This window comes from Larimichthys crocea, chromosome X (genome assembly GCF_000972845.2).
Source record: "Larimichthys crocea isolate SSNF chromosome X, L_crocea_2.0, whole genome shotgun sequence".
In the NCBI taxonomy this organism is placed as follows: Eukaryota; Metazoa; Chordata; class Actinopteri; family Sciaenidae; genus Larimichthys; species Larimichthys crocea.
Window position 1 is genome coordinate 4,799,459 of NC_040020.1, and position 27,582 is coordinate 4,827,040.

The window sequence follows — 27,582 nt, forward strand, 5'->3', positions numbered from 1 at the left end:
GTAAGACAAGTCAAATATATTTCAGGTTTACATAAACCTGTTTTACATTTTATTACGGTATTATTTCCAGTATAAAGGTGCAATGGTTTAAGCTGCCTTAAATGTATAACTGGCAGATTTAGATTTATAGGTCTTAAAGTGCAAACTCAACTTCCCAAAGGAGTTCATCACAACTTCCTGTTCGCACCATTCATTCCCATTAAATTTGAAATGGGTTCATTATGAAAAATTATAAATATAAAGGTACAACTGCATTTTTTTCATACATCAGTTCAATATAAAGTCAACAAACAAGATGTCCAATATTCCTTTTTCAACAAAGGATTTTCCTCTTTGTCACCACAAGACAAAAAAAGAATAACACTAAAGCTTGATATGATATTCATTAGGTTTTCTTCATGTTCCAACCCAGCGGTGGTGGTTCAAGTTTCTCAGTCTAAATCTCAGTTTGGGGCCTCGATCTTCTTCTTTGTGACCATCATGGCTCTCTTGATTTGTTCGAATGAGACAAACATCACAACGTTCCACGATCCCAACCTCAGGAACGAGGGCACGAATCTGCAAGAAACAAAGAGGAGAGGGTTGTTAGTGACGGATGAAAGTGGGTCCACAAATGTGAGTACAACAAATGAAGGGAAGGCCTCACCCTTTGTAGAAAGCTGTTGGCCCCTCTTTGGTCATCATGGTCCAGGCGCAGTTGATAGCGCTCTTGTACTGGCCTGGAGGTGAGTTCATGTATCTAGTTTTCACCACATCTACTGGGGAAGCAATCACCGTGGTAACAAAGCCGGCACCAAACGCAGATACAAAGTGGCAAGGCAGATTGTCTGTGAAGAGAGAGAGAGAGGGAGTGTGAAGGGTCGTAACCAGGGGGCCTTTTGTCCTGAGCTGAGCAATATAGAAACTCATGTCAGCAGATTATGTAACTCTGTGAATGGGGCAATATAAACGATTGAGATAAATTATATTAACTACTGTATTTACAGCACTGTAAGGGGAAGATACACTATGTACTGTACCACCATGTGTGCTGTTATCAGCTGAGTTGAAAAGGTGAGTGGGTGTGTGGATTTCTGTCCAATCAGATCTCTCTGTAGGATACTATTATGTGTGTTTGTTACTGGGCTCCACCACTCACCTGACAACAGGTTGTGTCTAAGGATGGCCTCCTTGATCAGATCATACGTAACCAGCTCTGTGCAGTTGACCAAGGCGTTTCTTGTGATGTTGGGTAGCGTCCCTGAAGAAGCCAAGAGAATAATATTAAATAATCATGTTTTTTTTTTTTTTATTACCATGAGTTATTAATCATTTCTGTGGCTTCCTCAAGTGGCACCTTTCCAGAGTCCACGAAGGCCCTCGTTCTGGAAGATGTGTCTGTAGGCCTGCATGGTGCCGGTGTAGCGACGGGCCACACCGTCCAGGTTCATCTGGGCTTGGAATCGAACCTTGACCACATCTGTGGGCTGTGCAAAGGACACTGCCATGGCACCCGTAGTACAGCCAGCCAGGATACGAATGAACACATTAGCATCTGGAAAAGGAAACACAGAAACAACAGGAGATTTTATATAACTCTGTCTACTTATTTCCTTAATTTTCAATTAAAACAATCAGAGTCACTGCCTCAGATCTTCATATGGTACACTTTTTTTGTGTCCGAATACAGCTGTTACTTCTGTCTATATTGCACATACAGCAGCTGGTGCACATCTGGCTCCTCCTCTGGTTTCTCTTTTTCCCTTCCTCTGGGAATTTTTTAGGATTTTTCTTTCTCTTTCTTTCCTTGAACTGAGTGTCTAAAGGTAAAGGGTGTGCTAGGGCGTATGAATGGTAAAGCCCTCTGAGATTTTGTTTTTTTGGACTGCACTGGAGTGGATATTCATCTGTCATGTAAGGATTTGTGACGGCGTGACACTGAAATCTATAAACAATTTTTCTGATTTGTTTGGAAATATGTGTCAAAAGTAACCACTTACTGTCTTTGCCACCAGTGTAGAAGCTTTTGACATTGTCATAGAGGCCGATTCTGATGGAGGCAAAGCACAATTGTCTCTGCAGCCCGGCTACCAGCCCGTTGTACAGAGACCTGGGCCCTTCTGTTCTGATCATGGTGGTGATCGTCCCAAACACGCCTCTGTAGCGGATGCCTCCCACTGCCGTCTTCTCTCCCTGAATCTGGGGTCACAGATTGTAAAATCAGCTTTACAGAACAAAAGTAGAAAACTGTTTTTCACTAACAGTCTGTAGCAACAGACTCGTGTGAATCGGTGCAATTGATTTTGGGGGGGGGTAATTGAAGTGGACAAAGTTGAAAGTCGAGCTGCTCAGTCAGTAGTTGCCAACATCACATTGTGCTCCAAAGTGTCCAGATTTAGAGTAGCTGGAGATCATTATTGCAGTAAATGTGAAGAAAACGTTGTTATATGATACTAGAGATAAATAAAGATTAGTAATTGAACATACCTGTAGTCTGACTTTAGCTGTGTCCAGAGGAAAGGTGACGATGTCAGCTATACAGGCTGCTGCCCCAGCACTTGCCATCTTCACCCCAAGCGGAGGGGGAACATCTGAAGGTTTAAGTCCCACCATGTTTCCTAAAACTGGGGTTAAAAGTTTGCACAAATACACACAGACATTAAATCACCAGGACTGTCATGTAGGAAACCAACATATAATCATTAACCTCAGATCATTCATGTTTTACACTGTACAGTTGGTGAATGATGTCTTTTTTTATGAGCTAACAATAAAATTGCAGCCTGATGATATGAAACATACTTACATTGTGTGTCTAAAACTTAAAGGCTCCTGTTGATCCTCAGTTGTTTGTTACCGGGTGGTATTTGATTGGCCAGATTATAATCCATAAAAGACCGGCTCCACAGAAAGGAAAGGCGCATCTTTGGCTCTGTATTTATATATCGTCTCGCTGCCTTTTTTTATGACATCCACAGAGAGGCGTTACTGTGTACTCCGGTACGCAAAGGTCTAATCAAAGTCCACTGACTGTCAAAAAGTCAATGTTCAATTTACCCCCAGAGTGCAGACACATTTTAGAAAAACAACTGTTCCCCATTCACTGCATTTTCAGCAAAAACTGTTATTTCCAAAGCTGCCTTTAATATATCAGTACATTTATGCCTTTAAATATAATCACATTTATATGTTGTCATACAGAACAGTAAGTAGACTTTGGAAACACCAGCAGATTTTACTTCTGTCCTTTATTTGTCATTGATTTAATAATAAGTAGTTATTCACCTTATAGACCAAGTGTCTGAATTTAACAACATCCATAATACAACTGTCACATGGGTTCATTGGAGGCCTGTTTTTGCTCTCAGCCAATGAAAAGTACAAGTGTGTGAAGAACAGAGAAAGTGTGTGCAGGTGATTGGCAGAAGTCAAACCTCACACATGGCTGATATGTTTGTCATAAAACCTATATTGGACAGTCGGCATACAAATTTCACTTTGTCGGTAAATGTTTAACAGATTATCTATAGACTCATATAGTTTATGTGAGGATGCATTCAAGCAACCCTTAACAGGAGTGGTTTTACTGGATGAAATGTTACTTTTAACTTCTACTTTTTACTTCTAATACTTTTTACATTTGTGTGAGAGAGAACAACTTTTAAAAAAAACTTTAAAAAAGCATTAGGGGAGAGTAATGACGTAAAAAAGTGACTGAAGTTCATCGTGGAGGAGATAAGAACTTTGCATCACACCACGTTTGACCTCTCAGCAGTTTGGCTGCAATGACGCTGATGGTTTCATAATTTTGTGGCCTGAGTCCAAACTATGTCGCCTCTGAAATACTATGGGAATTATGGGAATGTGATTTTGGGACAAAGAAAAGGGGGACACTAGTTTATAATATGCACTGAGTTAAAAGTGATGCATTGTAACACAAGAGTGCTGCACTATTAATCCTACAATTATCAAGATTACAATCAGGTTTTATTGAGACTTCTTGGAGAGGTGTTGATTCAACCCTATGTCCATTTTGGGGGCTGTATAGTTTGTTATCTGTTGAGTTGTTGTTGCGTTATAGTGAGAGGTGTTTCTAATATTTTGCCCACTCCATTTACTCTGTATCAAAGAGGATACACTAAACATTAGAAACACCTCTCAGTATAATGCAATACAGTTAGGCAGAACCACAAAGTTCAGTCTCAAATGTGGAATCGATGCATCAGTTTTGTGACAAGAAAACATTATAACCTTCACAAAGATTTACTGAACTAGGTGTAATGGACTAAAAATAGGGGCCCAAAACAGAATAAAAGCCTCCCAACCTTCTATTTTTTAACATTATTTTGTTAAATTTGATGAAAACTCACAACAGACCTTTTAAGCTTTAAGATGTTGGTTTTATGACTGAGTGGACCTCAGAAAATAGATATAACGTCTGGCAAACATAATTTCTAAAAGATTAAACATTCACAGCTCTATCGTGTGTCTGAGAGGGGAAGCCTCCTTTTAGTGGGCAGAACGTCTTTATTCAAGTGAGCTCCCTTTGCTGTGATTGGTTTACCTGAGCCACAACCCCAGTGTGTTTGGTCTACAGAGAGAGAGAGAGAGAGAGAGAGAGAGAGAGAGAGGCCCTGTAACCTGCTGCTGTAATCTTTCTCTCAAAGGACAACAAAGGGCTTGAAATGTACTTTTCATTATAAAGAAGAGAGTCCTATTGTTCCTTTGGAACAAATATAAAATGTAGATTTTACTTAAGTAAAACAGAAGTTAAAGTTACTAAGGTAACGGTCAAAAAATACTACAAAATACTACAAAACAAATGTTACGAGTAAAAGTCCTGCATTCAAAACAGTTAAATTATCCAGAAAATGTACTTTAAGTTTCAAGTACTCATTATGCTCATGTCAGTCAGTGTTTATATCATTGGGATCATTGGATATATATATTTTCAAATTTTTGTAACTAATACATTGAAATGTAAACAGAATTTTAATCTTTAAAATGTTATTTAATGTCGATGTGGGGACTATTTTAACTACTTTATTGAATCTTAATCTACTAACAACTAACCATAGCCTCAAATAAATGTAGTGGAGTAACTGAAATTTAAATAAATGGATTGAACTTGTAGTCCTTTCTAGCTTTCAGACCACTCTAGGCGCTTTTACACTTACGTATAACACTCACCCATTCATACGCACGTCATTGGCTACTGTGCAGAGTGCAAACTGCTCACCAGAAGGGAGCTAATTCATTCATACACAGATGGAACCAATTGGGAGCAATTTAAGGGTTCAGTCTCTTGCTCATACTGTAACTTCACTAAGGGGTGGCCATATGTTACTTATAAAACAACATGAATTTGAAGTATTTGAGTACCTTAATGCCCTTAAGTTCAGTATAGTTGAGTAAATTAACTTAGTTACATTCTATCACTGTGCTAGACCATCACTAATAAAAATCAATTGGCACATTTGCGTCTGTGACATTATATATGAAGTAGCACAAAAAATGATCTTCCACCAGATGGCACTAACACTCAGTGGTCATAAATTTTTAGTCTGAGTAAGTCAATGAAAAAGAAGCCTGAGGCGTTGTACTGTGCAGCATTGAATCAATCATACTGTAATTTTAATTAGATGGAGTGATACACGATGCATCAGAATCCAGAGTAATAACACCTGGACATTTCAAATAAAAAAAAATATTCACATAAAACTTGCAAAGTAAAAATGTACAGAGCAAAAAGGTTAAAATATGTATATATAAAAAAACAACAACAAACAAACAAAAGGCAATTAGTTTGGTGTGCAGACATCAACAGCTAGGCAAATGGCAAGCAAATACATATTAGTGGATCACATTATGTTGTAAACAAAGTGCAGGCTCTTTATTCAACAGCATGTTGTTAGTGTAATCGTCATGTTGTAGCACACATACCCTCCTTTGAATTCTTGAACAATCAGTCAAAAAGGAGTTTTCGTATAAATCGTTTGCAGTTAACACTAATGACTGGAGAAAACACAACCGGAGTAATCATTGCGAACATTATTTTGGGCAGTGAATGTCCAGGAAGTCATACAGTAGATATGTGTGTGTGAAAAAAGAGAGTAGTTTTGTTGCTTTAGCTAAAAGAGAGTTTACACAGTAACACATGAAAATTCACTTTATCATTGAATTTTCACAGCTTTGTTTTGTATTTTTCCACGTCATCGTCCGGTGACAAACTCAAAACGATTCTTGCAATTAACAGCAAATGGAGTCGTAAAGTAAAGGAGCAATAGTTTGAGCAGATATTAATGATAGGTGATTGTACGTAGAATATCAATATCCCAGTTTAGAACTGTACTGTATCTGTGGACATTTACATCTACATAGTTTAAGAAGTGCTAGAGATTACAATATTAACACCTATGCATAATGTCTTATAAAGTACAGCTACTACATGTTCACACTGTTTTCATCTGAGTAAACCTTAATATTAATGTCCTGTTCCCTCTCAGCTGGACAGAATCTAGTGATTGTTATAATAAAAGTCTTTCACATCTGGTAAAATTGCTAAGAGCAGTTTTTGGTCACATTCATTCAACTATCATACACAATAACCTTCATTGTCCTCTAAAACTCACTGAGACGTCTGTACACCAATGACATGATAATCATGTTTCCCTTTTAAAACAGTCTTTGTGTGTGAAATCTCAGCCCGATAGCGAGATCTCATAGTCACTTGTCGACAGCAGGGGGCGCCCAACTTTACGCACATTCTTGGCGTTAGTTATGCGAGCCGCCACCTCCACTGGCTTCTCAAAGTAATGCACCAGGGCCTGCTCGGTGAGCAGAGAGGCCAGGAACTGCTCAAACGTGATGGCCCAGTCTTTGTCGATGCTGGTGCTGTGAGGCAGCCCCCTGTCGTGGGACCCGCCACCGTGGGACAGGTTACCTCTTTCATTGTTGGAGCCGCTGTCGCTGCGTACCAGCACTGTGTCGTCTGCAATGTCCTCGCACTGCAGCTTTTCATCCAGCTCATGGGAGCCCGCGCTGAGCACCGAGTAAGATGACATTGAGGTGTCATCTTTGGTTTCATCATCCGAGATGAGCATGGCGGACGATGTGCCCGTGTCTTTGGGAGACGAGTCCTCCAGCTTGATGTCTTGCATAGGTGGCAGCTGCTCGATCCCTTCATCCCCTTTCCCGTCCTCCTCACAGGGGCTTGACTTGTTCTCCAAATCTGCAGGGACGAAGCCGTCATTCTGGTCACGCTGCTGGAACACGCCATCAGACACAGCCTCCTGAGTGGTTTTGGGATGTGTGGCATCTCTCCTGCACATGCTCGGCTCTGGTTTACCTTCCATGTTGTGGTCCTTTCTGCCAGAGGAGGAGAAAAGCTTCCCCACCTCTCCCATTTCCAGCAGCAGACTGGTGACGGTCGCTGTGGCGTGGTAGAGCTCCTGTTCTGCAACATCCTCACTGAACATGCTGTACAGGGTCTTGCAGAGCTCGATAAACTGGCTCTGGAGGAAGACACACAAGAGTCAGTTATACCCAACTCACGAGTTTCTCATACACGTACTGTATATAAAATCCATTACAGGGGGTGAAATCTTACCTGATTCAGCTTGGGGAGGTCTTTTGTGTTTTCTCGCTTAGGTTTTGTCTCCTGATTCCACAGTTTGAGATAATGGCGATACTCAGGAGTGTTCAGTTTCTTCACTGTAAGATCATAAAGAATGTGTTCACGTTAAGAAACACAAACTAATATTTTACTTTTAGATTCAACCAATGTCTCTTTCTATTGCAAGACACAAAGACCAGAACATAAATTTCCCCTTTTCTCTGGTAAATATTAATCTTGATTTGACGCAGTACAGCTTGTTGTTGCTAGCATCGTGAATATATTCTGGATTCACATTGTTTCAGACATCACAGAGGAAATATGATGATGCCTTTCAGTAAACAAGAGTTACATTTTGTGTAAAGGCAATCAATCTAAAGAGCAATTTCAATTTCACACCTGAACGGTTTGCCATTCAAATCAGATTAAACATCTTGTTGTTCATTTCAGGTAAATGGGACTGTATAGTATCTCGTGTTAGATCTATAAATTCAGACTTTTCTTTTTCTTTTTGCAACAACTGACAGACAACTGACTGCTCACCTTTTTCGGTCTTAAATGTAACTCTGACAAAGCCATCATCCCTCTCACTTCTGCACTTCGAGTCTTGACCTGAGGAAAAAGAAAGGTGATCAACATTTTGTCCACTTTCAATAGCTAGACTGAACATTTAGCGTCCATATTTTAGCAGCATCCTCTGAGACAAGCATATCAAACATAGTGTATTTTCTTGCTCACAAGTTTAATTATCCAAACAGCTTTCAGATCAGCAAAGGTGTGTGAGGCAGCTTCTCTCCTTTCTGTATATTCTACACAGAATACCTCTGCACACACGTTTGATTTAAGCACAACGTAGGACGCATGCAATACCTGCGGTTTTAAGGTTAATATAACCGTACTTCCCCTTGCAAATCACATGACAAGCCCATAACCACAAAAAAAGAGAGATTTCAATAGATTTAAACTTCTTTACAGTGTAAACAGCAACATTTCTGCACGATACATCTTCAGGAATAACAGCACAGCAAATGACTCATCATCTGGCAGTGCGTGAGTAAAGACTCAGTGAGTAAAAAGCTGAATGGAGGCCAAACATTATGAGATTCCCTCAAACATTTTAGCTGTGCAGTGCAAGATCTAATTGTCTTGTGAATATCTGCTGAGGAAAGCAGCTCATGTTAAATGAATTTCCTCAACAGGGGGCAGATTTTTTTTATTTCATCTTGACGTTATAAGGTTGGGGATGGTGGTATGGAGATTCTGAAATGTCACCATCGTGACGAGAGGGTTGGGAAAACTAGAGAATCCTGTGTGGTGACATAAATAGATGTTTATGTTGATATATGGTTAAATTATATTATCTTGTGAGTAGTTAAAACAATACAAATGTGACCACAAAAAAAAAAGATCTCAGGTCCTTACCTATGGACGTCTCTGGAGTGATGTCCTCAAAGAAGTACTGAGTGGCCTCAAAGGCCGAGTCTGGTTCTTCTTGTTCATGAGTGATTTCTGGGAGAAAACATTTAATACAGTTTGTGAAAACATATCTTTTTTTGTTCTATGTTATACAAATTATGACCATAAAGTTACTTTTCATAGCATTCATTTAGTAGGAGGTAGTTTAAAATGTTTGATGAGCTCAGAGCCTTTTTTCCACTGAGCGACCTCTTTTCCGTACAGCGAATAATCCTGCTCCACACAATGTGTTCTGTATTTTCCTGGAGTCGACTCTCCAAGATGACTGAACTGCACCGCTGAACACTCACCAGGTATGACATGCATCTTATAGAGGAGTTTCAGCTTCTCCGTAAGGTCCCCGTGACACAGAACACCTAAAGCACACCAACAAGCTTTAGAGACCAGACACATCTGAGCTGCTTCCAGATGTGATACATCATCTATACGATACAATACCACCTTAAATTAAAATGACGACAGCGTAAAACACTGTGTATGTCACACACCATTACTTCCAAAGAATATTCACAAGAATGCACACATGACTTTACTTACCCAAGCCACTGATGAACTCCCGGAAATTGATGAGGGCGTCTCCGTTTTGGTCAAGGAGACGGAAGAAGCGCAAAGCCAGGGGGTCTGAGTGGGCTCCGTTGGCCCAGGGGAACAGCAGGTTGAACAGGCCTTTGAACTGCTCCACGTCGATGCGGTACTGCTCCAGGTAGGGCAGGCTCGGGTCATGGCGCTCTGTGGGGTTGCTGCTGCCACCCCAGTAACAGCTGGTCAGATGCTCTGCCTGGAGAGGGAAGGAGAGGGGTGTAAAATATCAATTTAAATATAAAAAAATGTCAAGTTTATGAAATACAACACATACTTGTTTGGAAAACAATTTCAGTCTTGAATAATCTGAATCATTATGAACACTGTGCCATGAATAAAAGCGGCAAATTAATCTTCACTATGTGTTTATACAGGACTGCAGCACGGAAATAAAGTATGCTATTAAGGCTCCTCTGCTGTCGTTTATTTTCTCTGCACATACCGAGAGAGTGATTTCCTGTGTACTTCACTTTCAGCAGCGAGTGCAAGCTGTAACTCACCTTGAAGAGCACGTAGAGCTCCTCCAGTTCGTCCATACTAAAGGCAGTCTCTGTTACAATCGTTCTGACCTGAAACATAAATATAATGACATTAAGTAAAAATAGAAGATAGATAACAGTGTTAAGAGGAGCAGAGTAGCTAATAATGACTAGAATGTAGTCATGTCATTCAGCTTCGAGGCTCAAATCTAATTAGACCTCTAGTACTGAGAGACTTCTGAAGGTGGCGTGTCATCTGATTACTGTTCTACTATCTGTGTGACACGGCTGAGCAAAAACATTAAAGGTAAATACAGTCGACAAACCTGACTGTACTTTTATAAACAGCTGACTAACACTGGTATCTATACGAGAAAGTCAGCGGATCCTTACCACGTTGCGTTTAGTCGTATCTTCGATGGTTTGGATGACCCTCAGTCTCTGTTTGAAACGCATCTGTTCGATCACATCTGCACGGATTGAACCAAATTTCTAAAGCAAAAGGAGAAACAGAAACATAGATTGTGAGGAGACAACAATACATTTCAAATTGCATGGGCTGAAAACAGCATTTTACTGAAAACACTGGAAAAGAAAGAGATGACAAATGAATGAATGAATGCAGGAATCCGAGTCAGTACCCTTCCCCTCATGTCTCAATAACCAAAAACATAGACATAAACATTGAGGATGATATATGTTTACAAACATACATCATCCTCCAGGTTAAATACCTCGTAGGAGCTGCGAACCAGTTTGAAGATGTCGACCTCTGGATGTGGTTCCCCATTATCTGTCAGTAAGGAGTGCAGATGAGGGATAGGAGGGAGGGTGCTGTCCTTATTGGTCACGCTGTCCAAGTATCTACAATACACAAATGTCAGAAATATCAGATAAATGGTGGAATAGTTTTTGGTGTTAGAGTTATCTTTGTGTCAAGATTTTGGCCCTTGCTCCTCTCCTTACCTGCCCAGTACGGTCATGGCCTCTCCGTCATCCTTGCAGCCCAGCAGCTGGTGGATGTTGGCGTGCAGCACGGAGAGCGCCAGCTGAAAGATGACCTTAATGCCGTCGTAGAAGAAGCAGTCCACGACCACTACAGCGCTCTCGAACGGCATGACAGACAGGAAGAGGGTGAGGAACCAGGAGAGCGAGATGGTGGAGATGACCCCAAGGTCCTGCATGCAGTCGTACAGCTGAGGGACGTACTCGCGGGCGAGCTCCTCAAACACTCCCTGATCGACGAGGGCTCCTGGGGAAGATTAGGGGGGGAGATGAAGAGGATGTTAAACAAATAGAAAATTGTCGGATCAAAACACCCGACAATACAGAAGCACACGCGTGTACTGACCTACAACCCTGGTGTTGTAGTAATCAGGCAGCATCCTCTCACAGAGCGCCACAAGCAGCCAAAAAGCCTCTTCTTCTTTGGCGTAGAGCAGCAACACAGACGTCACAATATTCATAGCCTGTGGTGTCGGGGGAGAAAATGAAAATTCAAGCGTTGTCAGGCACTGTCAGGTTTCTGTCAGCTCATGTAAAAATCAAAACAAGAGTGTGCTGCATACCTGACAGTATCCAATGTTGGGGTTTCTGAATGCGTACGCTGTGAGGACCCTGCGGAGGGCGGCGATGCCCATCTCGTTCTGAAAGGCCGGGTGCTCAGGGAGAGAGCGGTGCAGGTCCCTCTCTATCTCCTCTGTTGCCAGGTTGTATTTGCCCATCGACTTCTCCACCAGGTCTTCATAGTATCCTGGGTGGGTGGCCATCTCGTTGATCGCCCCTATGAAAAAAAACACAAGATTTAAAAGGTTTAGACCACAGCAAAAATACAGGACGAAATACAGAATACTATATACATTATGGAAATATACTATATGTATATATTATATTCCAACTACATATCCATTATTGTATCTATCCATGGATGTGATATTGTAGCTTCTGTATGTTGTGCAAAGGGGCAAAATTTAATTAAAGACACTTTGGGCTTCAGTTTCTTCTTTTATTTTTAATTTTGACATTTCATTTGGTTTCTTCTTTATGTTGAACACTTCTCTGTAGCTGCCACCTCCCTCTGTAACTCTCAATCACATTTGTGACTGCACTGACCTACCCACCTTCAAATTCCCGACAAAAACACACCTCTTTAATTTTTCTTTTAACGTTTGACTTAAGTCTTGTGTGTTTTTAGTGTATTGTTCTGAGGATTTTACCCTGTAACGTGTCATTGAAGGAAATTGAGTTTTTCCTTTCTTGTCATAACTGCACACCACTGGAGGATCACTGGTGGTTTTTAAAATGAAATTATTTAACAAACATCAGCCTACGCTGCTGGATTTTAATGTCAAAAATAATATAATATATTACAATATTTTCTGAGGTGGTATGTGATGTAAAAAGTTTGATAAATACTGAGATGGGATCTCTATGTTTTTACAGTGCGGTAAACTACATAACCCATCATCATAACCACAATTTTATCAGAGTTTCAGTTTCAGAGTTCACTCTCTTATTCTCTTCATATAACTTTGCAGAGTTTCACATCAGTCCATGTTCCAGCTTTGACAAAATTCCAGCTTTTACTCTGCGGTTATCCACATACCTCAGTAAGCATGCTCACCAAACTGGTTTTTACACCCTCTGTTCTAAAAACAGACGTCAACAATAAATGCTTAAAAGAACCGTGGTAAATATTTTTCTTGGAGGGTGTCAGAGACAGGAAAACTCATTTGAGAAGGTGCAGGTACGTTTGACTGAACACAATGCAGCTATGACAACAGCCGGGGGAGCAGTAAGTGGGTCACTAGGGAGAGAGAGAGAGTGTTTGTATCCTCGACCTCAGGTGAGGATGAGTAACAAGCTGCTGCCCGGGCACATGACACCAACGCATGATGAGTCTGCGTGAAAACGGAAAATTGAATAAACACAGTCACAAGCTACAGGTCTGCTGTAGAGTCTATAGGTAACGGAAATGTTACATTTAGGTAATGTTTGGTGGGTAAGTTTATAAATGTGTGCATATATATGTTATATGTTCTTATTTTAAGTTTATATCTCACATCATCACATCAGCTAATAACATGTTTATCTTGTTCTCATGTTGTGTATTTGTCAGCAGGGTTTCTGTGGATAAATGACACCTGGGGAAAATATGTATCATGAGGTGTTTTGATCAAGTGTGAGCACGTAGTATACAAGGTGTGTCTCATTTGCAGTCCTGTAGTAGATTGTGTCAAGCCTGTGTTTACTTTCAGGCCTGCCTGAATGTTTCCTCACCAGAGAAGAGCAGCCAGAGCTCTCCTCTCATGCTCTCAGGAATCCCCTTGAGGACCAGCTCCTTCGTCTTCTCAGTCCGGTACATACACACCCCCTGTCCAAACTCTGCAAAGTGGTTCTTCCACGCCTGCTCCTTCAGGAACTCCTTTGCCTAAGCAAAGAGGGAAAACAGTGTTATGAGCTCAGGTACAATTATTGTAACCATTTTTTTCTGCCAGAATCCTGCTTCAACTATACAAGGTTGAAGTTAGCAGCAATCCTCCATGCAGCTTAATGATATAAAAATGCTTGTTATAGCAAATCATAATGTACAATGTGATAACTTGGAATCCAAAACTGCAAATAGCCTTAAACAGGAGCAGAATGAATCAACAAGGTGTTACAACGTGCCCTAAATGCTTCATAAATGTAGTCGACAAAAGTGCATTAAACTTACCAGCTTGGGGTTGAACTCCTCAGGTGATCGGCGGCGGTACATGGTCATGAGGGCTTGTGTGGCTGTGGGCACGCTGCTGTCGTTCAGGTTGAAGGTACGCTCGTTTTCTGAACCCAAACTGTGCTGTGGGCTGCTGGAGAGCAGAGATCCATGCTGGGAGTAAACCTGAAGAGGACACACATAACATTCAAGCTTCAAAGCTATTAAAATGGACAACGTGACCACCAACAATTTCAGGGTGGGCAAACAAATTCTTCTACCTCATCGTCTGAGCTGTTCAGGCTGCCGGTGAGTTCCCTCTCGAGCTCCCTCTTGGAGGTGGTCTGCTGCAGGAAGTCAGAAATCCTCTGCACCAGGAAGTCTCGGTCCTTCAGGTTAGCAAACAGGAAAGTCATACGATTCTTGGTACTGATGGAGAGCGGGCTGGGCAGCACGTTGGAGCTGTCTGCCTTCTCCACGATGGTCACCTGGAAGAAAGATGGGGAGCATACAGTCTCTGTTAACACAAAGCAATAAATGACAAGCACCCACATGACAACCAAACGTGAAGACCAAATGGTACGTCAAGTGTTTACTAGTGGAGATTCTCCAAACTCACAATACTACTAGCTCTGAAACACACTTACGTATGAATATATAAATAAAAAGTCATATCTACAATCACATTTCAGTTTATTTAGCCACCTAAAACTTATTTTTGTTCTACGTTACAGACTGTAAATCTGCACAATTGATTGCTTTTACTTGGATGACACTGCAGATATCTCCTAGAAACCTACATCCCTGTATGTTTTAATGATTCAACAGCATTTAGTAAACAGCTAAATGGGAACTGGCTGATATCTACTAAGAAATAAGTAAGAACAAACTTTAATGGATTAACGACTAGCCGGTGAAACCCAATCCAGAGCAGTCTGTAAACAAAATGGATGACTGTGATTCAGCATGACAGCTGCATTTTGTACACAGTGCGTTTGGTGTGTTTGAGTCTTTCTAGAGCAGATGGGCAACACGCTACCAGACAACATTATCAGTCACATCGACACATTTTAGCGGTTTCCTTCAGCTACCGCTGTTGACTGCTGTAGAAGACACCTTTATGTCTTCCACTTATGTAACCCCTTATTTGCAAAAATGTACAAGCAGTTCATAACTCACCTCACGTAGCGGGATGATGAGGCTGCACAGAGTCTCTTCCTTGCTGGTGAAGCAGATGTAGTTGGTGGAAACAAACATCTGTCCCAGGATGTGCATCTTGTTAAAGGGGGTCCACAGGGTGCAGTCGGTGTGTCCGTCCAGTTTTTCATCTTTGGGCAGGCGGAAGAGCGCCCGGTAACGTTCACTCTTAGCTCTTGCATCCAAATCCCTAAAGGATGGAAAACGTAGAGTCAGATGAGGTGAAATAGTCACTGTCATTGATGTATCAATGCAATTATAGTGCATATAAAGCAAAAAGATGAATTCCAGAGAAATCTTGCATAGCTTCCTCTTGTACAATAAGATCTCAAGTTTCCAGATGTTACACAATTTGGAGGATTCTACACAAACAGTATCTGTGGAGGTGTTATGCAAGAGCAACCATCATACAACCCCAGATGAACTGGTATAATAATGCACTGCAGTGAAGAGACCTACTTAAGCACATCACCTTTTTATTTCCTAACTGTGTTGTGCCTTTGCAGATTTAAAAACCTAATCTTGCAAAACCCTTTTAGACTTTCATCCTCTGTCTTTAAGTTTCTAGATAACCAACTACTCAACCAACCACAACACCTTAAAGTTCAATCGACTGCATGCTATAAACATGCTTAAACAGCATTTATTATTGATGAGCACGCACCACCATCAGTTCTTTGCTTACCTCTTGAGTGCCGACACCTTCTTGGGGGATTTCTTCTTGAGTTTGGGCAGCGACCGATCCTGTTCGAAGCCTTTGTTATCCAGGAGCTGACGCATTGCGATGTTGGCCAGCTGCTCCGCCAGCTTAAAGGTCTCGTTGATGTTGAGGAAGACAGAGAAGACGTGCTCGTTGTTGCGGGTGCTCACCTTAATCATGTCAGGCAGCAGGAGGGTTGCGCTCTTCTCTAGCTGGGTGATGTCTGCCCAACGCACCACCAGTTTGGCTGATGATAAGAGAAGACACGGACATCAATATGGATAAGACAAACCAATGGACTCAAGACCACATGATTAGTAAATGAATCTGTATCCAACCTTCTTTTCCCAGTAAGTAGGAGTAGAAGCAGAGGTGGTTGATGCTGAGGTATAGCCATCCCTGTCGTGGCACTTTGCCCTTCCAGTAGCTGCAGGAGTAATAGTTGACCAGCTTCTCCTCCTCCGGCATCCCAAACAGTTTACGAAACTTGGCGCTGGCCTCCTTGAACTTGTCTGTGTCGTCGTCCTCTTTGACATCGTGGTTCTTGTTGTACTCGGCGATGATCCCCTGAGGCGAGGTGGAAAGACAGAATGAGGTAAAAAGCTGGGACAATGGGATTGTAAAATGAGGATCAGCAGTAGTTAGTTGTTGTTTTCAAGTTAAAACCTAAAGCATCAAGCACAGAATGCTACATTTACAAGGACTTGTCTCTCTTTTGCTAACAGTTAATGGACAAAATATGTCTCAGGAGTAGATTATGAGATTTCTCTTAAATGTAAATGCAGTTGTGGCCTTCTCTTCACTGCAAACTTGACAGCTGATTCTCTTTAAATGGAAAAAGTACATTGTCACAATGATTTTTTCCCCCTCTCATCTTTTATTTTTCTAATTTCTCTGTAAAGAATCCCAAGAAAAAAAATTAATTCCACATGTTTAAATATGCATTTTTTATTATACATTGACATTTAATTAAGAAACCATTCTGCAAGAAAACTTAATAATGTCACACTTTTTTGGTCTGTGACTTTTTAGTCTCTATGACCAATGCTACCATCTTCGTCAATTTTGTTTTCAATGTCACACTTTTTTTCAGTGAATCAAAGACCAAAAAGTTTCTCATAAATTAAATATACTGTGGAGCGATCAGTGTTGTGTGCACGCTCTACACTCTGAATGTCTGACGAACAGATAAAAGTCACATTAAAACACTCGAACAATTGGCCTCACCAATTTACGCAAGTCCAAAACTACATTTCTGATGAGTTACCTGGACTTTCCCTTTGACAAAGGTGGTAATGTCATTCTCGTTCTCAAAGATGGAGAGAGTCTGCAGCAGGTTATGTTCCAGCCACTCCCAGTGCTCTGTGATCTCTTTACGGGAGGTTCCTGCAGCGAGGAAGGAAAGTTTATAGCACTCAGCCAACCGGGTTCACAGGAAAAGCATGTTGGTGTGATGTTTCAGTAATAACTGGCATTGAAATCATGATCTAACGCTGGGCAATTCATGGAAAAATGACTAATTCGTATGAGAGGTGTTTCTGTATTATTTAACAGAGTTCGAAGAGCTTGATGATGCATCAATGCAAATCTAATGTGATATCATATCCTCCATTTTCTGTTTAAACAGAAACATTAAAATGATCATATAGTCACAGTGATCCATGATCACTGAGGTTAAAACTGTTTTTGTGTTTTTTCTGGCCACAGCAGAAACTGATTGCAGTAATGGCTGCCACTGTGCACCATTATCTCTCAACACTGCTGCAAGCAGCCCTTTCAGTGAGTGCATGTTCACTGAATTAGCCTCGTCTATTGCCAGACTGCTCCACTCTCTGACTATCTCTGGGCTGAGGAATGGGTGGGAGAGGGAGGGGAGGTGGGGATCAATTGCCATTTGGAAACCAGGGTAGCCTGGTGTAGGCCTCCATTTCAGAAAGGGAGCATAAACAACTTATTTCATATACAAATTTAGTGGGGAACTTATGAATTAAACACATGATTCAAATACATATACTCAAACTGAAACTGCAGCTACTAACAGCGTGCTGATCATAATACCATCATGTGGGTTGCATTATATTGCCCCTGAACTTCCACATATGTGGAAATAAATATTTGAGATCTACAAGGCCGATTTAGTCGATCATCAATTTAAACAATTTAAATGATTATTTAATGTTTTGAATATTTATTTAGTTATAAATGTGAACATTTTTGGTTTAGGACAGAGAAAACAGTTGTGTATGTCATCTTGGGTTTGTCACTAGTCTTACATTATGTAGTATGTATGTAGACTAAACAATTGATAGATTCATCAAAAAAAAAAATCATTGTCATTGCAGCTCTGGCTTTATTTTGGAAGTGTCAACACTTTTTCTGACTTATAGTGGGGATAATTTCACATTTAATGTCATGGTGAAAATCACAGGAGCGCTGCTTATAATCAGTGTGGAGTTTGTCTTTTAATGTTCATGATTTACTACCACAGACTGTCTAGGAAGAATATGTAGATTAGATTATTTTGAACACCACCAGCCGATGACATCAAATCATAATGAAACCTCTATCAAGTGATTAGATGAAAAACCTTAACCCCAACCCCCAATTCCACTCTTATTTGAGTATTGATTCCTGCACATGTTCCTGTAATCCTGCCCTTTAAAACCACTGGGGCATGATGTAATGCTTGGCATTCAGCAGCTAAAAGGCATCATGTGTTATGTGGTGGCTGGGGGAGGGATGTGCAGGGGGATTAAAAATACAGAGGGGCCTTTACCTCAAGCCATACCTATACAACTAACATGTGCAGATAAAGGCATGTGAAGTGCAAATAAACTAACTCAAAATAAACTTGAGGTTAGTGGCTTCCTTCCCTCACAGTGTTTGACCCAAGTGTTAAAAGTGCACATACCATGAGCAATGGTCCAGTAAGCTAACGAGTCTGGAGTCTGGTACAGGATCCTATATGGGGCCATACGAGCACTGGAGTCCAGGACGACATCCAGGGTCCCAACGAGCAAACCTGTAAAATATTTGATAAGAAACAGATTTAACAAAAGCAAAATAAAGAACATATTGTGTTGGACCCAAAACAAAAAAAACGTCACTCTTAAATTAACTCATGACGTAGCTGCTCATACAAATAAATTTGTTCTGCTGTGAAACAAAAGCACCACAGACATTTTAACAACCATAAATGACCATGTGAGAGGCCTAACAAATAAAGTGCAGTCATACTTTCAGACGATTTTGTTATGCTTAAGCGAAGGGGAAACCCAATGAGGTCTTGCGGTTTAAGATTTGATGCATGAAAAACACCCTGAGGGGTGTTAGACGTGTGATCTTATATGCAGTATGACTAATGTCAGACTGTTTTGACTAAGTTGTATCTGTGGGCATGATGGTTAAATGAGATTGTGTTATTCAAAGCTGGGAGATAAATGAAAGCAGATAACCACCAGTGTGGAACTAATCGAAAGGCTGAGGAGGTGGTGAAAGATAGAAGTCACCTGAGGAACAAGGATGGATGTGCTTATCTAATGAAACTATGGAGAGGCGTGATGCGTCTAAAGCTTTAACAGATGCCAGTGTTGCTCCGTGTGTAAAACTGCGACTCTTTTTCATGCACACCCGTGACAATTCACAAGCATGCACGTTCACAATGGCTTCTGTTGAACCCACTGATCTGCAGGTGGCAGTAAGAGGCCAATACACACAGAAAGCAAAAGGTAGGAAAGGAGAAACAAGGAAGACATGAGACGTGTCTAAACTACACACTAAACACACTGAGATGGTTGTTGGGGTTTTCACACTCGCTTTCACAAACACAAATGAAACTTTGTTTCTTCACAGGATACTTTTAAGATCTGTTTTACCTGCAGACTTCATTTACTATCATGAGAACCCTTTATCATTAGTGACTTAGTAACTTATACATTTAAAGACTTACTAGATTTTGCTGCTGTCTTATTACAAAATGAGAAACCTTTGACTCTTTGACCTTGTTAATGTCTCACCAGATAACCCGGAGCACCAATAAGCTAATCTTAATAATGTCTTGCAACTGATCTAAGAGCAGTTACAGCTTAAAAACCTTTTTGTAATGAGTTCTTAATGAGAAAGTGGCATCATAGTTCCTTGCAGTTAGCTGTACTGTGTTTTTCCACAACATTTTTCCAAGCAATCAAGGAGCTGTCGGTGACTGTGAATATTCTCCCTGGTTCAGAGAAGATATACATTCGACTGCCATGAGAGATGGGTTATTTTTGTTCAGCAGCTCATCCGGGCAAACAAAGTATGAGTCACACAGAGAGAGAGAGAGAGAGAAAGAGAGAGGATGAGGGGGAGGAGGGGGAGGAGGGGAGAAAGAGGAGGGAAGCTGACATGTTTTCTTATTTTGAGAGGAAAACCTGTCTTAAAAAGGAAAGACAGATATAATAGAAGATGTAGATCTGTGTGGTGTTGACTCACTGACCCTCCATCATTTACAATCCTTCACTCTAATTGTCTGCCTCCTATTCCTCCTCGTGTCCTCGACATATCTTCCATTTTCCTCTTAACATTCCTCCTTTTTAGTCCTAATGAACCTTCAAGAAAAGCAGCAATAAAGTAAATTAGGGCTCTATAAATAGCTGAAAGAGCACGTTGTCTCTTAAAAACTGGCTACACTGTGATTGCCAAATGTTACTAATGACTACACTCGTATTTGTAACCTCTTAGCCACCATCCACGGGACTTAAGAGTGAGACGTTCTGCTTTAGTTGAGTGGAGTCTTAATAACACTGAAACTAATGAGATAATGCAGCATGACACTTTGGGTTAGTCCCTTTGTGAATAATAAACAACCATGAAGTGTGAATATAACTTCCCCTTTGACCGAAAAAACACAAGGTCAAACACACTCAGAGAAACTGAAAAGTACAACAGTTGCTCACACGCTGACCTCAGTTATCTCTTCCTCTCAAAAAGGGTTTAATGTCATACTTGTAAGCAACAAAGCAAACGGACTCTAAATAGACAGCTCTTTCTTGAAGTTCTGTGGTCATAAATTCAGCGAATTTGGACTTTAGTTGTACAGCACGTAAAGACTGGTTAAGCCTACAGCGTGCAAGTTGAGGTTTAACACAGACAACCGAGGGGTGACGCACAAGAAAGCAGACTGCTGAAGGTGTAAGACCACTTAACATCCATGCCTTTCCTTTGGTAAGGTTGGTTTACAGTGAGTGTGAAAGGAAAAGCGGTTTGTTTTGTCGTTTATGTACACCCGGAGACCCCGAACATCACACAGAGTCAACGTGTTAGACTGTTCCAGCTCACACCTCTGCCTTGACACAGATAATTTCTTTCCACATGCTCAATGAGTAGGTTGTATAACCTACAAAACAAAGACAACACACAGCTGTAATGCCAATATCCATTTATTATTTCTGGGGTGGAAAACACTCTTGTTTTCAACAAGCTATAAAATCATGTGATGCTTTCTGCCTCCAGAAACACAAATCAGAGCTCCCTATTATTAGAGCAAAACAAATCACCTTCTCGGAAACATTTTTACTCTCAGTGAAAGAATAAGAGGAAAAAAAACAACTACTTGTTTTGTTCTACTTTCAGCCAGAGAAACAAAACAAAAACAGCTTGGAGGGGGATGGTTCATGTCCATACAAGGACCACAATCGCCCTCAGACTTAAAATCAATATTGTCTCAGATAACAGAAACCTGAGACGAGCTCGGATCATCATCATCATGTGATCGTCTCATTGCCACCACATATGCATAAAATGTATTTTACAGCTTCTCCACTGATATTAAACATAAGTTCAAGATAACTGGATGGCCTACTTTGGACAAGGGTCAGTCATGACACACTTCCAACCAAACATACAGTAATTACCAACTAGATTGTGAAATATGGTTCTTGTACTGTTATTGTGCAATTTTATGCTTCAAGCACCACGTCAAGTTGTGTAACAAGTGACACTACAGCATGAATTCATTTACAGTCTGATTAATGTAGGTTTGGTTCTGTCTTATTCTTTTTTACTTCCTCTCTGAAGATACTGACTATATGTCCACGTACAAACAACAAAAGACTCTCTGATGAGAGACTCTTTGTGTCCATTCAGCTGTCCTACAAAAGACTGAACATGCAAACTCAATTATAAGATAAGACTGTAAGTCACTGTTAAAAACTGGGAGTTTATCAGGTTTAACATGTGATGCAAATTTAACTGAGCAGCCTATACTGTAGACCTACTTGCAGCCTTGTTAGGGTCAAATGTGTGGAGTTTTCTTTGAACAATGTAAGTTACAGGATGTTCAGACTTCAAACTTCTTTTGTGCGTCTAACAGAAGTGTTAAATCTATTTTTTTGTGTCATACAACGCTTGTGAAAATGTTTTTTCTTGTAAACGTGCATGTTTGTTGGCATGCAGTCTTTTTCTTTTACGTCCTACACGTAAAAGCATTACTCCAGAGTGCCACTACTGGTCCAAAACTCTACAGGGAAGCTCTAAACACAGCTGACAATTATATTACTATTCTCTGAACACCATTAATGAAACACTAAAATTCTAGGGTTCCTCGGTGCTCCTGGAAAGATGGATCCGTTACTTATTCGATAAATGAGGTGAGCTGGGGTTAAAGTGATTTTGAAGTGGTGTTGTATGAGGTACTTCTCCATAGTCAGTCATTAACTACGGTAGACAAGGGTCAACGCGGGACCCCAGTTTGGAGAAGCAGACCGGGATTACATTTAGTCATTTAGTTGACACCTTTATCCAAAGAGACTTACAAAAAAGGGAAACAATCAAGCTACAGCGTGACAAGCACATGTTTTTGCCGCAATAAGTACTACTCACATATAATCACCAACAGGGAACAACAAATGAGAAAAGTTTGGATTGTCCTGAGCGTACAGGTGATACAGCCACCCGTTGTTCATTTGCTGAGTGCAACATATGCCTGTATAATGGCATTCAAGTAGGTGGGTGCAGAACCAGAGACTACTTTGTAGGCGAGCATTAGTGATTTGAATTTAATGCGGGCTGCTAGAGATAGCCAGTGGAGCTTGATGAGCAGCGAGGTAACAGGATCCGAGCTCAGAAGCAGAGCTATGCAGTGCTGTGGTTAGGGTCAGCAGAATAAGTATTTTCGCCACATTAAAAAAAAAAAGCTCCATATCAAGAATTGAATAAATATTTAAGATTTAAGTATATGCTTTATTTAGAAGCAAAATGTGCCAAGTGCTGTGTACAGATAGACGGTAGTTTGGATCAGAGTTACAGCAGCACAGAAAAACACAAGCACGCAGCATCTTTGAAATTTTAAGAAATGCTAAGTTTGAGTTCAGTCTTATCTTGCAAACAGATTTGCTGCCTCATACATCAAAACACCCGAACTGTCCCTTTAAAGGCATTTTGAGACGCAGAACTCTTTGAAGTTTTTGACTCAGGGGTTTTTGGAGGAACTTGGTGAGACACCAAGACTCCAGTTTTGACATGTTTAAAACCCAGAGGCGAGGCACATCAGATCTTTCATCCGCGACAGAATTAATTATTCCTCAGTTTGCATAAAACTGCTTAAATTCTGTCTGCTCATGTAGCTATCGATGTCTCACAGTGTACAAATATACATTCGCCTTTTTTTCCACCAAACCTCGCTCCTGGCTCTCTGCCAGCTCCAACAATCGAAGCTCGAGCTCTGTTAGATTGAATATGCTGATTTCGATATGTCTCTGTCAGATTACTCCTGGTCCTAGTGCTGCTGATGGTTTCCCCTGGAAGTAGTGTTTGTGGACAGTGCCAGGGTCACTGGGTGGCGCGTGCCAGCTGGCACACGGTACAAGTCAGCAAGCTCCGCTTTTACATAACAATGACATCATCCCCTAGCACCACTTAGCACACTTTGTGTTGCCACAGTAAGAACTCACGAGAGACGGAGAAAAGGAGGTTGCCTTATTATTATTTGAATTATTAATATAAAAGAGGGTCAAATCACAAATGTTAGATCCTAGTTGAAGGCAGTGTGTTACATTTGATTGTATAAAAAAAACATGTTGTGGGCTGGGTTGGTAAATATGACAACGCAGATGCAGATTTTGCGATAATTTTTATACCCTGCATGCTTTCCTTTAAATATCTCTGGGTGTATTTGGCCAACATTGGTTTAAACAGACATTCCCATTCCATGGTCATCCATCTACAAGCTTTCTCAGCTTAGTTTGAGATACATTTACAGTATCAGTAACCCCCGATTTGGCGCTCAGGGCCTCTACAAGGGGTCAAAAAATCCATCTAAGGGGTTGCAAGATAATTACAGAAATGAGAAATCACCACTGTAAAATATCATGATATACATCAGTATCATTATAGAAAATTAGAAGCTAGATAGATAAGATAGAAGATTGTTATTCATACTGCACACTCCTGACTTGTCTGAGTCGGACTTGACCTCAGTGGCAGAGATTGTGACTGACAGAGCAAGAAAGGGATGAGAAACTGAGCTAATCAACACTGATCAATCAGTAATAAAAAGGCAACACTTTCCCAAGGCAAACATGTCTTGAAATAAAACCTAATTTGCTGTAATTCGTGTTATTTGGCTGCACATACATCATGATTAATGGCTGTACTTAAAACTGGATTACAAACTGGGCAAAGGAAACAAGCAGAGGCCCCCAAAAGTTCAACCTCACTGTGTGGCAACTGGTTAGTAACAATTCAACACATTTGTTTAGAAATATGCATCATAAACTGACACGTTAGGAATTTTGAAGCCAGTCACAATTGAGCATTAGGACCTTCACTATTTAAACTGGTCTTCATCCTATGTGAAACACAATATTTCAGAATAGTATAAGATACACAGAGAGAGAAATGGTTTTGAATGCCACCCCTAGACATTATCCTGCCTCTGACTACTGTAAGTGTCAGAATGAGGAACCAAACTGTTTCATATATTATGGATATGACGTACCAAATTGTGCATGTTTGTTTATTTCCTCAGGGATGTTACACAGCATCTTAGCTGCTCAACTTAAGGAAGTGCTGCACATTGTAAATCGCCTCAAACAGGCTGGTCGAGGAATGAACCAATTTCAAGATCCAGAGCAAACACAGGACAGTACTTAAACTGTCATTGCTATAACCTGTCCCTCTTTCTCCTCTTCTTCTTCTTCCTCCTCCTGCTGCTGCTGCTCCTGCTGCTGCTGCTTGACCCATTTTGGATGAAATAAGCAAGAGGGAGGAGTTGGAGTGAGAGAAGGAAGAAGGGGGGGGAATGATTCAGCATGAGCAAGCAAACAGACCATGTCTCTTGGTGGTCAAATAGGTTCACTGTTGTTGTTCCATTAGCAGCTGCACAAGAACTGCTATTGTTTGCATTGTTGTGATGACTGAGAGCTCATGAGGAGCCTCAGGCATTTTTTCCCCATAGAGTGCACCCAATATGACCTAATTTATGGAGGAATATAAGACAGTAGAAGTGACGCACTGTGTCCCTGTGAGTGGTTTAGTTTGATGTTTGCATGCTTTGGTCAAAGGTTCTTTTAAAACAGGAGGGTGTCAATAAATCAATAAGTTACTGTCTGAGACGAACATGTACGTGTTATCTGACACATTCAGGTGAAAGGCCACCTGTGGCAGTTGATTGATCATGTGACCCATCTCACATAATCCGTCCATGTGGTTCCTCTGATGTCCGACATCAACACAATCACCTGACACGTTTGTAATGTCACCTTTCCATCTGCAATAATCTCTGAATTTATCTATAATTAATTATTTAAGACTTACCTGCCAGTCCTCCGCCTCCATCCCCGTGGCCTTTTCGCTTCTGGAGGATGAAATATGGATTTGCTCTCTCGGTGATCCATAATGCGCCCGCCAGTAACACATCTTCGGGACTAACCCACATAATTCTCCTGGGTTTTTCTTTTTCTTTTAAGGGAACATTGAACACAGAGTGCTGCTGATGGCGACCATCAATCTGCTCCAACCTCGACGTCTGTTTGTGTCCAGCAGGAATTATTAAATTATAAACACACACACACAGATTAAGGCCTGATATTCTCCTCCTCGACCCTTCAAATATCGTCTACTATTGGATGTCCGTGCGTAAGTAAGACGCGCATGCAAGTGTTGCTATAATTAAGCCCTCGGATGGGCCTGCAAGATGGTGATCCAACACACAAATCTTTATTCTTCTTGCAGCAGCAGCCTCTTTGTGTGTGTGTGTGTGTGTGTGTTTGCAGCGCAGGCTTATAAATAAATCAATTTCTTTAAAGGTCTCCCAGAGGCACCCTGTCTTCGAGTTTGCTGCCGCACAGCGCAGTGCTCTATCGGGCTTTGTTGTGCATTGCTCCGCGGCAGGTGCCGATCCAGTCGGTGCCGATGTTCGCCCGAGAAAAAGCGCGTTACAGTCGATCAAAGCGAGCAATAAACGGTGTGTATGTTCTCCCAGCTGCGATGTATGTCCGCGTATATAAGCACAAAGACGACAGCTGAACTGTAAAGCCGTCTCCTCCTCCTCCTCTGCTGCCTCACGCAAAATAAAGCGAGCGCGTCACGGGCTGGCCACCACGCGACGTCAGCGGGTAGGAGGTGGAGGCACGTGGGGAAATAATGAATGAATTATAAAAACTACTAAATTTAGATTATCCACATTTATTATTCCAACGTTAATCTTGACTTTGTGTCCCATAATTTGATATATTGTTGACTGGATTGTTTGTTTTATTGATAAACTGTAATTTGCTCACTCTTTCCACTGATACTGTCACTCACGTTATGGAGCTGTGGGTTAAGTATGTAAACATGACAGATACAACATAAACATAAACAACATTTGCCCAGAATCACTCAAAGTAACTAGAATTTCTATGCTGGATTATAATCCAGCCTGACATTTGTTTTATATCAGTTAGTTTGTTCTGTTGGGCAGCCAAATACTGTTCAAACATGATGGATGGATAGATAGATAGATAGATAGATAGATAGATAGATAGATAGATAGATAGATGGATGTGTATAATGCCTCTACTGTTGAGGTCTGAGAGGTTGGGGGTGTGTGATGCTTGTCAATTGGTTCCTAACTTTAATTACAAATTATCTGATTATAATTCTAACTACTAATTGAGTGTCAGTAGCTCAGTCCATAGATACTTGGCTTGGGAACCAGAGGGTGGCTGATTCAAACCCAGCATGGACCACAGTATGGAGTGTGGGCTGGTAGCTGGACAGGTGCCAGTTCACCTCCTGGATGCCCTTGACCAACTAACTACCCATCCACTCCACTCCATCTCTCTATATTTGCGTGTCTGTGTGGTATTTTGGGCCTGAATATGTAAAACTTGAGTGAAAAAAAAAGCTTCCCCATCGAGGTATGATACTTTATTGTATTCTTCTATTTTACTACAAATAATGATCTAATTAGCAAAGTTATTGTCACGTAGACAACCTTTGGGGACAGTACATGCCCACTAGGCCTGGTTGGTGATCCAGGCTTGTAAAACAACAATAAATCCTGAGAACTACAACAAAATAATATAATTTTACAAGGACAATATACAAAGTTATAAAGTATTACAAGCCCATATAGATCATAATTCTATATGAACATGATAATGTAAGAGATTTATGGGAAACAAGTGTGTATGACTACAAACACACCAACGTTATGAGATTCTACCGAAGCTGTGAAGAGAAAGTTTTGTCGGGTCTCCTGCACTTTGTGGAATTGTGGCTTACTGCATGTAGAAAGATAGTTTATCAAAAACAGGATGCAGAATGAGGGGGAGCAGCGCTTTTCTCACAGCTTGACTCACATCAACTGAAACTCGGTTTTAAGGTGTTTGTTTTAACT

At 40.9% G+C, this 27,582-nt stretch overlaps 2 protein-coding genes across 2 annotated transcripts; both read right to left on the reverse strand.

The window, feature by feature from the left end:
- Positions 1 to 15: 15 nt before the first annotated feature.
- Positions 16 to 2,906, reverse strand: ucp1 (uncoupling protein 1). Its single transcript, XM_010746290.3, has 7 exons — positions 2,786 to 2,906; positions 2,467 to 2,603; positions 1,980 to 2,178; positions 1,337 to 1,534; positions 1,139 to 1,240; positions 647 to 827; positions 16 to 558 (listed from the first exon to the last, which is right to left on the reverse strand). The coding sequence occupies exons 2-7, from the start codon at positions 2,590 to 2,592 to the stop codon at positions 444 to 446; spliced, it is 921 nt and encodes a 306-aa protein (XP_010744592.1). The 5' UTR covers positions 2,593 to 2,603; positions 2,786 to 2,906; the 3' UTR covers positions 16 to 443.
- A 2,678-nt stretch (positions 2,907 to 5,584) lies between these two features.
- On the reverse strand, positions 5,585 to 26,315 carry tbc1d9 (TBC1 domain family, member 9 (with GRAM domain)). The gene is made up of 21 exons (XM_019256063.2): positions 25,515 to 26,315; positions 18,634 to 18,744; positions 16,990 to 17,108; positions 16,061 to 16,289; positions 15,708 to 15,969; positions 15,005 to 15,212; positions 14,107 to 14,313; positions 13,847 to 14,011; positions 13,411 to 13,561; positions 11,700 to 11,914; positions 11,483 to 11,600; positions 11,098 to 11,383; positions 10,866 to 10,995; positions 10,525 to 10,623; positions 10,153 to 10,221; positions 9,608 to 9,848; positions 9,361 to 9,426; positions 9,017 to 9,103; positions 8,138 to 8,206; positions 7,589 to 7,692; positions 5,585 to 7,493 (listed from the first exon to the last, which is right to left on the reverse strand). The coding sequence occupies exons 1-21, from the start codon at positions 25,633 to 25,635 to the stop codon at positions 6,681 to 6,683; spliced, it is 3,870 nt and encodes a 1,289-aa protein (XP_019111608.2). The 5' UTR covers positions 25,636 to 26,315; the 3' UTR covers positions 5,585 to 6,680.
- Between the last annotated feature and the right edge of the window lie 1,267 nt (positions 26,316 to 27,582).

What these genes read in the sequence shown, in the direction of transcription:
- ucp1 (XM_010746290.3), bottom strand. Translation starts at nt 2,592, where the DNA reads ATGGTGGGACTTAAACCTTCAGATGTTCCCCCTCCGCTTGGGGTGAAG. An exon ending in CAGCTAAAGTCAGACTACAG is followed by an intron (nt 2,179 to 2,466) that starts GTATGTTCAATT and finishes CTGTGACCCCAG; the next exon opens with ATTCAGGGAGAGAAGACGGC. An exon ending in CTACACTGGTGGCAAAGACA is followed by an intron (nt 1,535 to 1,979) that starts GTAAGTGGTTAC and finishes TTCCTTTTCCAG; the next exon opens with ATGCTAATGTGTTCATTCGT.
- tbc1d9 (XM_019256063.2), bottom strand. Translation starts at nt 25,635, where the DNA reads ATGTGGGTTAGTCCCGAAGATGTGTTACTGGCGGGCGCATTATGGATC. An exon ending in GCCATGACCGTACTGGGCAG is followed by an intron (nt 10,996 to 11,097) that starts GTAAGGAGAGGA and finishes TGTGTATTGTAG; the next exon opens with ATACTTGGACAGCGTGACCA. An exon ending in CACTCCAGAGACGTCCATAG is followed by an intron (nt 8,207 to 9,016) that starts GTAAGGACCTGA and finishes CTTTTTCCTCAG; the next exon opens with GTCAAGACTCGAAGTGCAGA.